The sequence below is a fragment of the Poecilia reticulata genome, linkage group LG16, assembly GCF_000633615.1.
Source record: "Poecilia reticulata strain Guanapo linkage group LG16, Guppy_female_1.0+MT, whole genome shotgun sequence".
NCBI lineage: Eukaryota > Metazoa > Chordata > Actinopteri > Cyprinodontiformes > Poeciliidae > Poecilia > Poecilia reticulata.
This window is the reverse complement of record NC_024346.1, coordinates 11,912,869-11,928,284: the sequence shown is the minus strand read 5'-3', so window position 1 is coordinate 11,928,284 and position 15,416 is coordinate 11,912,869. Positions and strand designations below refer to the sequence as shown.

Genomic DNA, 15,416 nt, shown 5'->3' with positions numbered 1-15,416 from the left:
TGTTCCAGTTAATCTGATGTTGCGTTGTACGTTATTGTAATTAAAGGACAATAAAATGCATTGAAGAATAACGGAGGAAACGGTCAGAAACATATAGCCAACTGAATACAATTATTTTGGTGAACACCAAACTAAAAAAAGCAATAACAAAAAGATTGAAATTATTCTCCCCAGGAAATAAAATAAACTGAAAAATAGAAAAAAAAGATGGCGGCGAGGTGAGTAAGTTGATGTCAACATAATACACTGCAATGTAGATCAGTGACCCAATTTCTCTCTCTCTTCTAGTCCGTTTTTCATGCACTCATTCCCCTCTTCTGGCTCCCAGCATAATCTCTCTCTCTCTCTCTCTCTCTCTCTCTCTCTTTTTTTCGCTTTTTCCCTTCTTGTTTGCTCTTTGACACAAAAACAAAAACGCGCACAATCACATAAGCTCCACCGCTGATGCAACCGCGCAGCAGGAGAGTCCAGTATACGCACCTGCCCACCTACGAGGACCTTTGAGTTTTTCTCAGCGGCCCTCGTCTTTCTGACTTCCTGTCTTCTCAGCTGAAGCGTATCTGCTCTCTGTTTTTCGTCTGAGCTGCAGAATCACGCTCCCAAATGTAAAAAGTAAAAAAACAGCCGTTGCCTCCTTCTGGATTTCCCCACACAAATAAGCTGTGTTGTTTGTTTGAGGTGGAACATTTCATTCAGGTGCTGATAAAAGAAATAATTTCTGCTTTCTTCTGCGAGCCGTATTCAGTCCGGTGAGGTGAATTAATGCGTTAGAAGAATCTTCAAAGAAGAAGAACTTCCCACAAACTGAATAACGGCCCTCTCAGTCTTTGTCAAGCCAACATCCATATAAAAAAAAAGATTAGCAAATGCAAATTATCATAATTGCAGCAGTTCCTTTCACTGGGATATTTACTTCAGTCCTGGACTCATTAAACTTTTGAAAATCTGCAGTTTCCAAAGAGCAAAATTATGCCTCTTTTTTCCCCCTTTGTGTGCTGCTTCTGTCCTGGATAGACGAGAACCTTTTGAACCGTATTTTATGAAATAAACCCTCTGTAGTGTGATACCGAGTATATTCAGACCATTCTATTATCCCTTCTGAGGAGCAGGGCATCATCATGACGGGAGCTCATACGGCGGGATAAAAAACACAAATTGCATGTGGTTGGGCTAAATAAGCGCGGCTCAGATTCAAGCAGTTTTTGAGCTACTTGGGGGGGAATTTTATCTGAAGAATCTGTTTGAAAATGCATGTTTACAAGGCAAAATTGTCATTTCAAGTCCTGTTGCTGTCGACTCTTCAGCTTTTTCTTCTCCGGTTTCCACTATTTACATTTCGTTTCCCTGCCAGTCCTTGAATGGGTGTGTTGGCTCCTTCTGCGCAGTCTGACAGCCCATCGGCTATCATCTGCTGCTTGAGCTGCTGATTAAAAACCAGTCAATGCTTCAGAGCTCGAGGTGTGGCCAGCGGACATGCAGATACACAGCGACGACTAAATGCGGCAAAACGTCACAGAGATGCTGTTTTAGAAAATGGCTAATGAGAGGAAGAGCTGCCAGAATGTAGCAAATTGTTTCAAAAATGTCTTGTTATTCCTTCTTATCTTCTCTGTCTCAAATTTGCTTTGAATACTTTGGGAGATGATGGGCTGCCAAGACTGCTGCCCCCTTCTGGTGGCTCACAAATAAAGCAGCCTAAATGAAAGGGCTTTCTGCATAACAATGCAAAACAATGAACTCAATACATTTTTCATAAGAAGTAAGACAAAACAGAAAATTGTGACATGTTTATAAAGGAGAGAGCTTTGAAAACTCAAACTGTATTCACTGTCTCAAAGTAAAAGCTAGCTAACATTGATCAACATATTTCACGTTTCATTATTGATGTCTGTATAATGTTTGTACGATGCAAAGCACTTTGAAGTGCCTTGTTTCTGAGAACGTGCGACACAAATAAACTTGACTTGACATTTGTATTGCAGCCATTACATGAAATAAAAAATAAACATTTCGAGTCCTGTTCACGCTCAACCTTAGATATGCAGACATATACAAAGTCTTGTGTCTAACAAACAGAGCGTTACCGCTGGTGATCATGGTGGAAATGTGGCGCAGTAAAGATCACATGAGAGCAGCAAGAAAAACACAATGACAAGAATGGCTGTGATGTACCACCTTTACTGTGCTCTTTATGTCTCCTCCTGAGTGTACATCATCATAATTTCCTTCATTGTTTGGTATTTTTTATAAACTTTCCTTTGGGTTCAGAAGCTCAGAACTGCCCTCTAGTGGCTGCATTGCCAGATATACAGCAAGTCAACGTTGGACAACGTTAACGCTGGACAACGTTAGAAATGCACATAAAGTGAGCATAAGTAGACCTGAGTCAGACCTGTGTAAGCTGAAATCATTTCTGCATCAGGAATTTCCACAACTGCCGCCAATTCTGATTGGTTAAGATCACTCAGGCTGCCGACGGCATGCAAATTTTGCGTCGTCACATTCAGACGGGGGGTTTTCCAGAAAAGAGATGCAGAAACGGAAAATTGGGAAAGCAGCGAGTTAAGCCTAACACACAAACAACAGACTGCAAATCACTACAAAGGTCACAGGACTCATGATTCATGCAGTTCTCTTTACTGCATGATCAAACAAAACTTTATGAGAGGACTTCTGAAGTCTCTTCACTCCTGCACTGCACTCCTTAAATAACACCTGAAGGCACACAGGATGGATTTTGGACTTCTTTGAAAGATTTCCCAGCCAGACCAGTTTTAGTGTTTCCAGAACTTTGCAGAGCAGGACAAAGTGTTAATGTAGACATTTATCCGCTGTCCGGTTTTCGGTTTGCGCTCACTCACACCATTTCAATACAAATTATTTTAAAATCAACATATTCGTCACTCTGTGAACACAGCACATTAAAAATCCAAACCTGTTTATCACTCGGTGACTTGGCTTCTTTGCGCCACAGACAGACACATCCAAACCATGACATTCTTTATACATTTAGCTTTGACAGCTGCAATGGAAAACATCGACTGTGAACAAAGTAAAGAGCGAACTGACCGCACATCTAAGAAGTTATGTGCTCACGGTGTCCTTTTTGTAATCTGTACTGCTCTGCACTTAGGCAGCCAAGAGCAAAAGCCCTGGCAACATTCACGACTGCTTTCTCTAAACAAGTTTATCTGAGGTTTTAGGAGAGACGCCGGATTAAGTTACATGATTTATCCTGTAGCTAGGATTAGCTTGTTTTAACTGTATCGCCTTAGAGACAGCATGTGTCGACTGCTCAGAGGGGTCATTTATTTTTCAGTTTTGAAAAATAACTTACCAAAACACAACACATTTTGATAATTTTTTTTTTTTTAGAAATTTTGGGTGACATTTCTTTATATCATTTTTTTGCATCCTATTTCAGTTTGTTTGGGTTTTAGTATGGTTGCATTGGTCTTGAGGATTAGATCATTTCAACCTAACACGTAACAAAACTGTTACGTGTTAGGTAACTGTACGAAAAGCAAATAAAAAAACAGCACAGGCTTGACAAAGAGGTTTTAACTAATACTCATTTTCTTACCTTGAACAACTAAAACAGGAAATAATCCATCAATTTGGATTCTATCAGTGTTTATGTACATAACTCACCTTCTTCCCAAACAGCAGGTATCATAATAAAATCGAGATCTGGTCATATTTTAGCCTAAAAGATGCACTTTCAAAATGTAAAATCTCGCAAACACACATCCTGATTGCCATCATTTCTCCTTTAAGAAGTCTGTGAAGCATAATTTAAAGCATTTTACTTTAGAGTAAACATCACAGGCCCTTTTCTGACACTGCTGTATGCTCAATAAAATCCCCAACGTGTGATTGATTTCGTTTGGCTGTGCGTGTTCAACCACAATCATCCAGTTGGCCTGGAAACGTCCTGCAGCGAGGTCAAGCCAGAGGTCAACATTGATCAGTTATTTCATTGATTGCTTTGTTCATGTTTTGCCCCAAAGCAGGAACTTATTTCAGAAATTAGACCTGAAAAGACTTGCTAATAATACGGGACTATGAACAAAATCCAGAAGAACCAAAGAACCAAAGGGAAAAGTAATCAACCCTTGAACTCTAGAGCCTGTCGTCAAAATCTCAAAAAGCAAACCATCATGCCCAGATATAAAAGCTTTTAAAAGAAGCAAGATCATTGACATTAATCAACTTGTCAATGTTGATTAATGTCTTTGGGATGCAAAGTAATTTGTCTTTGGGACTTCAGCAAACTGAGAGCCACTATCTAGGAGAAAACACAGAATAATTGTAAACCTGGTAAATATGAAAACTGCTTTGTGGATTTATCTTTGACTTTAAACATTTGTGTGGAAAGACATTCCTACAGCACTGCATCTATCACCCCTCTGATTTTACCTCTGAATATACACCAGTAAGATTTGTGCTGACTAACCTCTCTTCGTTGGTAAATCAGGACAGTCTGACATGTGGGATATTTCAGTCAGTCAGGTCACACTCGCAAACAGCAGCATGTTGCACCGAATGAAATCGAGGCTCATTTTGGCATTTGGCACTAATCTCTGTCCTAAATCCTCATCTGTAGCTTACAGGGAATCAAATAAACGACGTCTGTCAGAGGACGATGTGACGCCAGGAGGAAGCAACTCAGAGGGGGGCTAAAAAAAAAAAAAAATTGAAGAGCTGTTTCATGTTGTACCAAACAGGTGCAATCATGTCATGTTTCTGTGCGCTCCCTGCTTCTCCCTTTCACATTTGAGCTGAAAATGTCAAAAGGCCAACTCATCCTTATGCTGTTTGGCAGGAAAATTATTAAAAACCAGCAGGCAGCTGCTGGCGCAATCATCTTCTGCAATTTTTCTCAAGACTTACAAGCAAATTTCTGACATCTGAATGTCACACCGATCAGTCACAATTTGGGTGTTCTTTTAAATATGATCAACAGTTCTTAGGATAAATTAAGAGTTTTGTTTTTTTAATCATCTTTTCGCAAAATGCTGTCTTTGTTTTTTGCAAGTGTCCAAAGTCTCAGTCAGCGTCTCAATTTATCATCAGTCCAACTGTTGTTTTTGTGACTATGACGCCAGAAGAATCAAGAAGCATGTGATGGATTAACAGAGACTTACACAATTCTCAAAGGAGTCGAGATCTGCACATGTGAAAATGATGTCTCATGCTTTCTGGACTATTCTTTTCACAACTTGAGCCCTAAATTCTGCCATCTTGGAATGCGTCCACGCCATAGGAGATGAAAGGAATCTATTCCTAAAATCTAGCAGCGCTCATAGAGACAGTTCGCGCCTCGCACTCGCACGGAAGCGACACGTTTTTGGTGGGATTAAGCTTCGACTGAAAACTCAACCTCTTTTTGCTAATATGCGTAAACATGAATAAATGAGATGCTGTGAACAATAACCATTTAACTGCCTGCGTTGTGCATTACCAGCATTGTTTTGTGTACGAGAAACCACTAGAGCATTCGAGTTGTTTTGTCTTTTTTTTTTTTTTTTGTCTGGCTCACATTTTCCTGACTGTTTGGCCATTAAGTTGTATCATGCGGTGACAAAATTAATGCGTGAGAGTCATGAAAGAAATAATGAGCTACAGTTTTGTTTTGGGAATCTCAATAGTTATATTTAGAGTGTTGCTCTTCTGTAATTTGAGGGTCAGGACGGCTTGCCAATTAATGTTCACGTTATTGCCACCTACAGAGTCAGAGCTGTAATTTCTGCGTTTTCTTTAGGATTTGTCCTCCTGATTCAATCGAGGACATTTTTCCAACGGAGGGGGGAAAAAAAACAGTAAAATAAATTGTCGCTGCTTCAGCCCATTTAGGCAGCCAGCTGGCAGTCTTGTTTTTGGGCAAATAAAATTAAACTGAAAAGCTGTGATGGAGTCTCTAGAAAGGATCCAGACTTTTCAAAAGCTAAAGGTTAAAAATGTGCAAAATGCATTAAAATAGGGTTAGGCTTTTAAAGAGCAAACACTCTAATCTACTTTATATTGAGTTCACTTTCTTCATTGGAAAAGAGACTGTAAGTTTGGGATGGAATAAAAATATACATGTGGAAACCACTTCATGTTCACTCACTTTTAACTATGATGGAGGATCTATGATGCTGTGGGTCGGGTTCCTTGATTTTCATTAGAAACAATTATTTCGTCACGTGGTTTGATTTTTCTACACTGAATAAAAACAAATGTTACTTTTTTCCTGTGTGATATTTTTCAGGTCTTTTTGCACCTGTGGTTAAAGTTTACATTGTTTGAGTAAAATGTACCATTCTCTTGCTTTGCCGTTTCTTGTATTGTACATTGAGAAAATTAACATATTTCATTTGCAGCTAATAATTAAACACTTTGGAACGGCTTTAAGAGTAATGTACAATTGCCTCTGGCAAATAGGCTACAGGTTTAAAACGAGGAAGTGACAAAAGGCTTGAACATTGCTATCATATTGTTATTTTAAAAAGTTTAAATTTTTATTGTTATGCCATAATTTCCATAAAAATAACAGATTTACTTTAATAAAGTCTCCAGAGTCACCACAAATATGAGTAGTTGTGCAAAAATAAAGATTTGAATTATGTCTTGAGGATGAAGTTTTTTCTCCCCCCCCCAAAAAAAAACAACCACTTTTTGTTTCATTTACTGCATTTAGACAAAATAAAAAATAAAAAATCTTATTATTAAATCTGAATCTTAAGAACAAGATGTCTGATTGAGGAAACTCTGGTACTCGTCTCAACTGGGAACAATGGTTTGGTCTTTGCGTTTCCAGTTAACCGTCTTCCTGCTGCCTCATCATTCCCATGGAACCAGAGAGGACAACAACGCACCAGACGCCGGCCTCCGTCATTAGTCAGTGAAGTGATCAACAAAACACAAACTGGAACACCGAGCGACCACGGCGCGGGCAGCAACGCGTCGGGACGGCCACCGGAGGTCTTCGCTGCAGCGGCCGAGCGTTTTCGAGGGCCGGTTTGTCAGCAGACATCAGTCAGATGCAACGGACACAAAGCGGCAGGCTGAGCGCAGATGCAAAGGCAAGGAGCGCAAACACATTTCACAGCTGAGTTGGCAGGATTGAAGATTAACCGTTAGTTAAGACTTGAGCAACTACGTCTGGTGAAATTCCTGTGAGGATGCAGTTTTTGACTCCGGTCCTTGCATTTTCAAGGCCTCCGCCGAGCAAACATCGGCACCGCAGTGACATAGACTCACATGTACGCAACAACTCTCCAAATTCTCCTCCTCATCTTTACTTTTTTTTTTTTTGCCTGCTCAGTTCTTTAAGTCATTAACTTGCATCCTCCTATCTTTCAGTCTCTCCCCAGTTTTCCTCCACTCTCTCCCCCTGCGGTTTCTGTCACTTGTTCACAGACGAGTGGCCATTACATCGCCATGACCTAAATGTGTCATGTCCCTCCCACTACGGTTCTTTCCCTTTCTTCCTCTCCCCCTCTCCCCCACCCCACTCTCTCTTCATATATATTCCTTCCTGTCCATCTGGACGTCTCAGTTTTCCTGCCTTACTTGTACACATCTTAAGAAGTGTAAAGTGCTCCTTAACCAGTTTTGCCATTTCTGACCTTTTCTTAAATCTCTTTGTCTCTTGGCTGTACAAGCATCCCTTCTTCCTTTGATCCATTAATCCCACTTTGACAGTAAATTATCTGCATTTCTGGATGAAAAACCTCCAGTGATTACTGACCGTATGGAGAGGATAGAGTCTCTTCGTCTCATCCCGCCTCAGCCTGCCTGCCCTCAATTCCCTCTGGTCTCCTCATCAATCACAGAAGTGCATCAGAGCGACAGCGCTATTGATCAAGAGGCTCAGCGAATCAGGAAAAAACAGAGAGGAAAACTGACAGGGAGGGAAAATAAAAAAATAAACAAATTGATCCAAACAGCTGACTGACTGCGAGCGCGGCTCTTTGGACACCCGAATTCAAATGAGCTCACCTCGCACAAAGACAGTTAGAAGGCAATGTCACAACACGTCAAGGCTGGATTACCCGTGAGGAGAAGGAGCACCTTGTGGGAACAGGAGGTCTTTGTCACATGTCTGCTTCCACTCTAGGCAGCATTTATCACAACAACAAGACTTTCAAGACCGTTTATTCTATTAGGAAACGACGGCGCAGGAAACTATTAAGCTCACGGCTACAAGTGAAAAAAAACCCAACTACTTTATCAACGTTTTGAAATCCCACACAATTTATTGTGCTTCAACCACAGATGCAATGTTATGAGACCAACGTAAAGTAAAACACCAATGTGAAGTGAAAAAAGGCCATGCTTTTACAGACAGAGTGGCATTTCCTCTGTTCTCAATGTGAAAAAAATAATTATAATCTTGGCAGGAAAGCTTATGAAAACAATTTTGAGTGAAATGTACATTTTCTCACATTTCAGTCCGGCAACAGAAAGTGGAATCAGCCAAAATTGGCGGAGGTCAAAGCGTTGGCAAAGACGGAAACAAGAAATCAGCCACAAAATCCAGATCCGAGCACCTTCAGATCGGCAAATTTTAAGAGACTGAGATGATGTCAGAATGTGGTTTGGAGGGAGCGAAGATCTTTTGGTGGAGGAATGCTCAGCTTTTTATGCTTCCGCACTTTTATAAGGCCGAGGAATTTTTACAACTGCAAATGGGCTGCGTTGATAAAAATGCCCAACGAGAAACTTGTGCTGGAAAGAATGCAGCGAGATCTTGTGAAGCTATCAAAATGTGTGGATATCGCATCTGTCTTTTTATTTGCCGTGGAGACACGATTGGTTATTATTGATCTGAAAATACAGAACAATAAATAAGCCTGCACCCTGTGCTCCTAAAATGAACTGAAACATTATATGCACACTACTGTCATTGCCACTTCTTAGCTTTTAAAGCACTGTAATTGTCTCAAAGATTAAGAAATAATTGTTGACATAATTACAACTCCTAATATTTTCTGGAAAAGTTGCCTATTTGAAGAAAAAATTCCAACAAAAATGCTGCAGTGGAAATATCAAAAGCACATTTCATCATGAAGCTTATCGGTGTCTCTAACAATCACTATAAAATACAATTTTTGCTTTTTTAAAGTTTTATAGCTGCTCTTTGAAACATAAAAATAAGAATCGAAGATGTACGTTGCTCTTCACAATTCAGGCAATGACGACAAGAAAATAGCATGTGCCCAAACATTAATCTATCATTTTAAAAGTTCAAAGCAACTGAGACCTGGACCAACAATAGTAGGTAAGCAGTTTTTTTGTTGTTACTACAACATGAGCAAGATGCAGCTTAAACGCTTTTGGAATAGAAGCTGGCTGCACTTTATGCACATCTTTGCCAGAAGACCCTTCATTTATAGAAAGCCGTGGACTTGCCTAGTAATATTTTACAACAAAGTGCCGTGCATTTTTTTTTTTTTTTTTGCCAGAAGCGCTGACCTTCACCCAGCAGCGACTCCAATAACAAGATTCCATTAATTGCAAACCAGGTTCACTCTGAACACAAAAGGATCTCCAGGCTTTGCTGAGGTTCTTCAGAGAATTGCTTGTTTCCAGTCTGTGAGTTTTCCCATCCAGTAATTAACCTCACTACAGGCCTCTGAACTCACCCAGGCAGGCAGATCCGTTGACGTTCGGCTCATATCCTTTGTCACAGACGCATCCTCCGACGGGGACCATCCACTCGCCCTCGGCGTTGCAGTGCATGCGAGGGGGCGTCCCGCCCTGCGCTCTGCTGTGGGGGACGCAGCTCCCCATCACGGGAACCAGAGCGGTCGGCTCTGCGCCAGAGGGAGTCGCAGGGTAGGACGCCAAGTGGAGACTGGTGGCTGGACAACGCCGGTAGAAGATGGACACCCCCATGAGGGAAACGCAAGCGCCACTGTCCACAATTGCCAAGACGAACCTGAAACCAAGGCCGCACGTAGAGACTGGAATGTTAAAGACTCTTTGTTCTACAGAGAGGAAGCAGAAGATATAGGAAACGGCGCGGCGCTGATTACCCGCCACGCGTGAGAGGAGCGAAGCTTCGCGTTTTAACGTTGATGCGACTGTAGCGGTTGGGTTGGTACTGGTGAGGTGAACTGGGCTCCACTTTGGAGAAGCTCTTATCAGCAGCAATGGTGTCGATCTTCACCCAGCCCTCCCTCGACTCTTTATCGCTGCTAGACGGCTGTAGAGGCAGAGAGGACAAAGCACATTTGATCACTGTTAGTTATGAGACACATCGACTCCTACAGAGGTCCTGGTCATGTTCCTGCCAAATATAGTCTCAGCTTAATGGAAGAGTAAAGCAGAGAAAGTCATTTTTAAAAGATGGCCATAAAAGATCCTGTTAGCAGTTTGCTATTGCTAGGGAAACATCAAGCAGATGGAGCAAGGCGCTATAAAACCCTTAGTGTGGTGAACAGCTAACAAGTTAAGTAATTACTCAAGGCGGCTGAACACCAATGCGCACCTCACTTTTAAAGCATTTATTTATAGGAAAGGACTTGGAAACTGTATTTCCCTTACGCTGCACTTTGCAGCAATGCACTGCTTTGTGTCGCATAAGATGTAATAAAAATGAAACCAGGAATCATAACACACAATACATTTGTTCTAGCTGTAGCTAGATAATCAAGCACGATTTATTTCAGCATACGTATTCATGCTTTCAACTGATATTTTATAATAATTGTGACTGCAGATTTGAGTCTGTGCAGATCCAAGCAGGGGCTTGTGTTTTAGTCCTTGCTTGGACTTTCAGAGAGGTGAGTCATAAATGTGTGTGATCATTTCCCTGTTAGGTTTAAAACTACAACCTGCAGAAATTCTTTCTCCAAGTATTATTGTCCTCAGGAAAAAGAAAATCTGAATCACTGAAACTCTAACGACCTCAGAGAAAAATGAGAAGAAAAACAGTTTCTGATTTCAGTCATTTCGGTTTGCACCCGATTCAAAGGCCTGATTTTACATCTTAAAGATGATTATTATCAGCATCGCGTCGTAGGAATGACGTGACGTTTAAGGTGAAAGCTGAAAGACTTTAAATATTAAAAACCGCTGCCCGTGTGTCCGGTTTAAAGAAACCACTAATCCCAGCAGCTTTTCTACAGTAATCAGAGTGATTATGCAATCAGTCATTGTCAGACGACAATGAAAGGGCTGCCGCTTTAATGTTAACAGCGATGAATCACTAATGATGACTTTAATAATTCTGTCTGGAGGTGCTTTGCCTCAAGCAGTGACTAAAATAATACCTGTTTAAATCGGCTGTGGCCAGACTACTTAATTAGGAAGTCGTTTGAGTCTTGCAGTGGGCATTCGGGGATTAACAGCTTTGGGTAGCAACACATAACATGCACAAGAGTTTTGTAACTTTACAGTTAAATTCAGTTTTGTTATTACAAAGTATAGAGAGTTAATACCCAGACAGATCTGGTAATCACAACTTAACATCCCAAACTTGTAATAATTAATGGTTTCAGATGACTAACTAGAAAAGGGAGTGCTAAGCTCTCCGTCGGTGTGGAGAGGAAACGTCGGGGGTCCCGTGACTGTATTGCCTTTGTTGTAAAGTCAAATGGATCACAGATTTGGTAGCACCGGCACACAGATGGTCACATGCCAGGCCCCCCTCAGGGCCGGGATACAAAGCGACTCACTCACGATGGCGCTAGCTCCTCCCTCCGGGTCCCATCCTAGACAAGCCAAGCCGTGCAAACTAAATCATTTGCTTGCAGGCATGTGCACAAAATTAGGACCAAATTAGGCCAATTCTTCTGGGTGCTACATTTAATTAATCATTGAATGTATTTAGCAAACTTCAACCGTTTTAAAATGTACACATTTGGAAAACGTCGTCTCCTCTCAGTTCTGACACCACTCCACACCTTTTGGGTTTAAGCCTTTTATTTTTAATGGATCTGGAAGACGGTGACGTCTATGCAGCACCGTGCTGCTCTGCTCTGACATGCCTGCTGACATGTAGCCGTGGTTATTTCCCCTTAGGCTGAGAATCCGGAGGTTTATCTGTGAAGACATCATCGCTGTGTGAGCACTGAGCAACGCGCGCCCTTCCACACATGCGCCTTACAAAGGTCAAGGCAGTGTGTGGTGATGGCCAGCTGATAAATGCATCGCCTGGTCATACCATCACAGCAGTCAGGATGAAGGACAAGACAAGTCCAGAAAAAGAAATCCCTCTCTCTCTCTTTCCTTTATTTTCTCCCAAATTAAAAAAAAAGGGGGGGAGAAACAGATGCAGACTTGTAACTATCCAAGAGGAAACGGCAGAGCAGTCAGAGTACTTTGAATCAGCACAACTTTCAAACTCGGATGGTCATGAAATGATAAATTACACACACCGGATTTGGGAATGTCCTAGTGATGTGTATGTTCATCATTCCACTGTATGCAGAATAACTTATTTTTTTTTACCTAGGAAGTATGCTAATTATCTCCTTAAGGAATCATCTGCTATAAAAAACAAAAACAAACAAACAAAAAAAAATACAGCAGATTGCAAAATAATTCACACCCTCTTTGTACTTTCTCACTTTTTGTCCAAAACCCTCAAACTTCAATATATTCTGTTGGAATTTTAAGTGACAGACCATCACAGAGAACTAACTCCATGTTGGTGGAGAGACCATAAACACATGATCTTCAATTTTTTATGTTTTTTTTTTTTTTTACAATTGCAGAAACTGTCTCCCTGAATCAGAGTTTTCTAGAGACCTTTTGACCTTTTGCTGTAACAACTGCAAGTCTCACATGGTTCGTCTCTGCCAGCTTTTCACATCTAGACATTGAAGTTTTCATCAATTCAAATCCAGTCTATCAAGAGCATTTTCCATGTTTCACTTCATATTCTTAGTTTGATTTCGGTCTGGACTTTGACTGAGCCATTCAGCATTTATGTAAACTACTGCATTGCCATTTCTCACTTTACTCTTGCCACTCTTGCAAAAGACCCAGATTTTGCCAGCTGAGGTGTGGATCTGTGCATCTCTTCTTTCAGATGATGGATTGTATATTATTCCTTGAGATGTTAAAATCTTGGACACTTCTTCACAACTTTCTGCCTAAAGTTCTCCTTTGTCTTCAAACCTCTGATTTCTTCACAGAACAGCAAACAATTGACATTCAGATGTAATTTCACTACTGCGCCACAACTATGCACAGTTTGGCCAACACCAATTAAAAGAGTAAAGATGCTGCTGTAATGTGACCAAATGTGGAAAAGTTTGCTAGGTAATATTTGTTTTTGCAGGGCATTATGTATTTTACATTGTGAAAGAATCTGTAAAGCAAGTTCTGAAGTCCCAAAGGGGAACTGATCCAAAAGCCAAAACTGTGCCGTCTTCTTTTGGTGTGTGTGAAGAGATTTTATTCTGACAAGAGGTGACGGATGTGTAAAACTACATCTGTGGTTAGACTAAACTGATGCAGCAAATCTTTGCTTTCTGTTCTCGTCTTTTTCTTGTTTCGTGACATCATCCAACAAAGACAGGAACCAGAGTTGAAAAAAACGCCAAGAGGCGTTTAAAGTTACCATCCAGCACATGGCCATTTAAAGTGGCCTTTGCCACCAATCACGGCAAATTTAAATGACACGTTTTTTTTTTTTTCATCTTGCGTTATCAACAAATAGCATTTAGACATGCGCTTCAGAAGCAGCGCAAATTGCCAGTGCAGAGCAAAAAACATGCATGGATGTTCCAAAAAGAAACAAAACAAAAATCTGCAAACTATTTTGAAAAGGCGGGTTTTAAATTGCTGACCTCTAATCGAGGTTAACATCATCTGGAACATGGCGTTCCTTACCACTTCGACACTCGGTGTGAGAGTTTCCAGTCAAACTGGAATGACAAAATATATGAATGTTCCCGTGTTTGATCTCACCTCCGGGCTCCAGGTCTTCATTAGCTCTGCCTGCGAGTCGGCCTGCTTGTAGAAGAGGGTGAGCGTTTCCCGACAGGTGGGCGACGGCGTCCGCAGGCTGGCGCAGTCGCGCACAGAGAAGCGCAACGTCACAAACATCCGCGGAGCCGACTGCCGGAAGAGGAAAGGTGTCGCCAGCCAGCTGTCCTGCTGACGGGAATTCTGATTGACATTGCAGACCTCGAAGGTCCGTATGAGCTTCCCCCGGTCATCCAGGACGCTGACCTCGTCCCACTGAGGGAGGCAGAGACCACACAGGGAGGTGGCGAGGAGGGGAGAGAGATAAATCAGATTAGTATCCTACGTCAGTTTTAGTTTTCTGATCTGCAAGAACTATTGTGCAGGTTTGCTTTTGTTCGTTACGGTACAAAAACAATCTGTTCTGAATCCACAGATAAAAAGCATATTTATCAAAATCACTCCAAAAGTAGGCCACGTCTGTGTCCACACACGGCAGCCTTTCCTCTGTCTAATTAATCATGATCATCAAACCCAGTAATTAAACCACTTGGGCCTTTCGTTTAGTGCCTGGAACATGCTTTAAGTGTTGCAGATAAAAACTAATGACCAGGAGATAACCTAATTAATTTCTGCATGTTTCCCCTTGAGGTAAATCCATGAGATAATTTCAGCTTTAAATGTTCTGGTTCTGCAGTTTTCCCTTTATGTTCCAACACAGGTGGGTTAAATATTGCTTGTTTTGCAAAAAGCACCTGGTATTAATGAGATTTATCCAGCGGCCCCTATGTTCAGCAGAGCTTTGAGATATCAGCTCAGATAATTAGTTTAATTAATTCAACACTTGCAAACCAAAGTCAGCCACAAGAAGCAGCTGATAAACACTTACGCTAGTGAAATTTAAGGTCAAGGAATAAAACAATGTAAAAAATTGCAACAACAAACACATCTGCTCCAGGTGTTGTGCTGAGTTATGTTTTCTGTGCAGAGCGGAGGGAATAGATCTAAATGAGGACACAGAAGTTAGCACAACACCGGGGTTTAGAGACGGCATGCATACTGTTGAATAATGGTGAATATGACCGCCTGCAGTTTCTCCTACATTAAATAATGATCTCTTCGTCATGACTTAAGTAATGTTTTTAGGTAGCTGCGAAGTGCAGATCTTTAAATATATGTTGTTTTATATCTACATGGCATGCAAAACAAAAAGAAAATAAACATGCAAACTAAGTATAAAATCTAATTTATTTCATTAGAGCAGTTCTATTTATTTATGTTGTTTGTTTTCCAATCCTTTGCTCATACTTCTGAAATTTAATTAAAGACATTTTTCCTCCCTGAAATTGAATTGATTTGTGATTTGTTTTACAGTTATTTATTTTTTTTTAAATACACTTCAATTAAAATATGGTTCTAAATGTGCTAATATATCAATTTAGTGTTGCTTTGACTTTTTAAACTTGGCGCATATAGTTTTGTAAAAAAAAAAAAAAAGCATCACATCT

The 15,416-nt window shown here is 40.8% G+C and overlaps 1 protein-coding gene across 1 annotated transcript in view; it reads right to left on the bottom strand.

Moving 5' to 3' along the window:
- Window positions 1-15,416, bottom strand: part of ephb6 (eph receptor B6) — a 43,766-nt gene that overhangs the window by 16,420 nt on the left and 11,930 nt on the right. The window contains exons 2-4 of the mRNA XM_008431488.2: window positions 13,912-14,184; window positions 10,026-10,195; window positions 9,633-9,928 (exon numbers count right to left, since the gene is read on the bottom strand). Coding sequence (XP_008429710.1) covers window positions 9,633-9,928; window positions 10,026-10,195; window positions 13,912-14,184 — 739 coding nt within the window. The remainder of the gene's footprint in view (window positions 1-9,632; window positions 9,929-10,025; window positions 10,196-13,911; window positions 14,185-15,416) is intronic.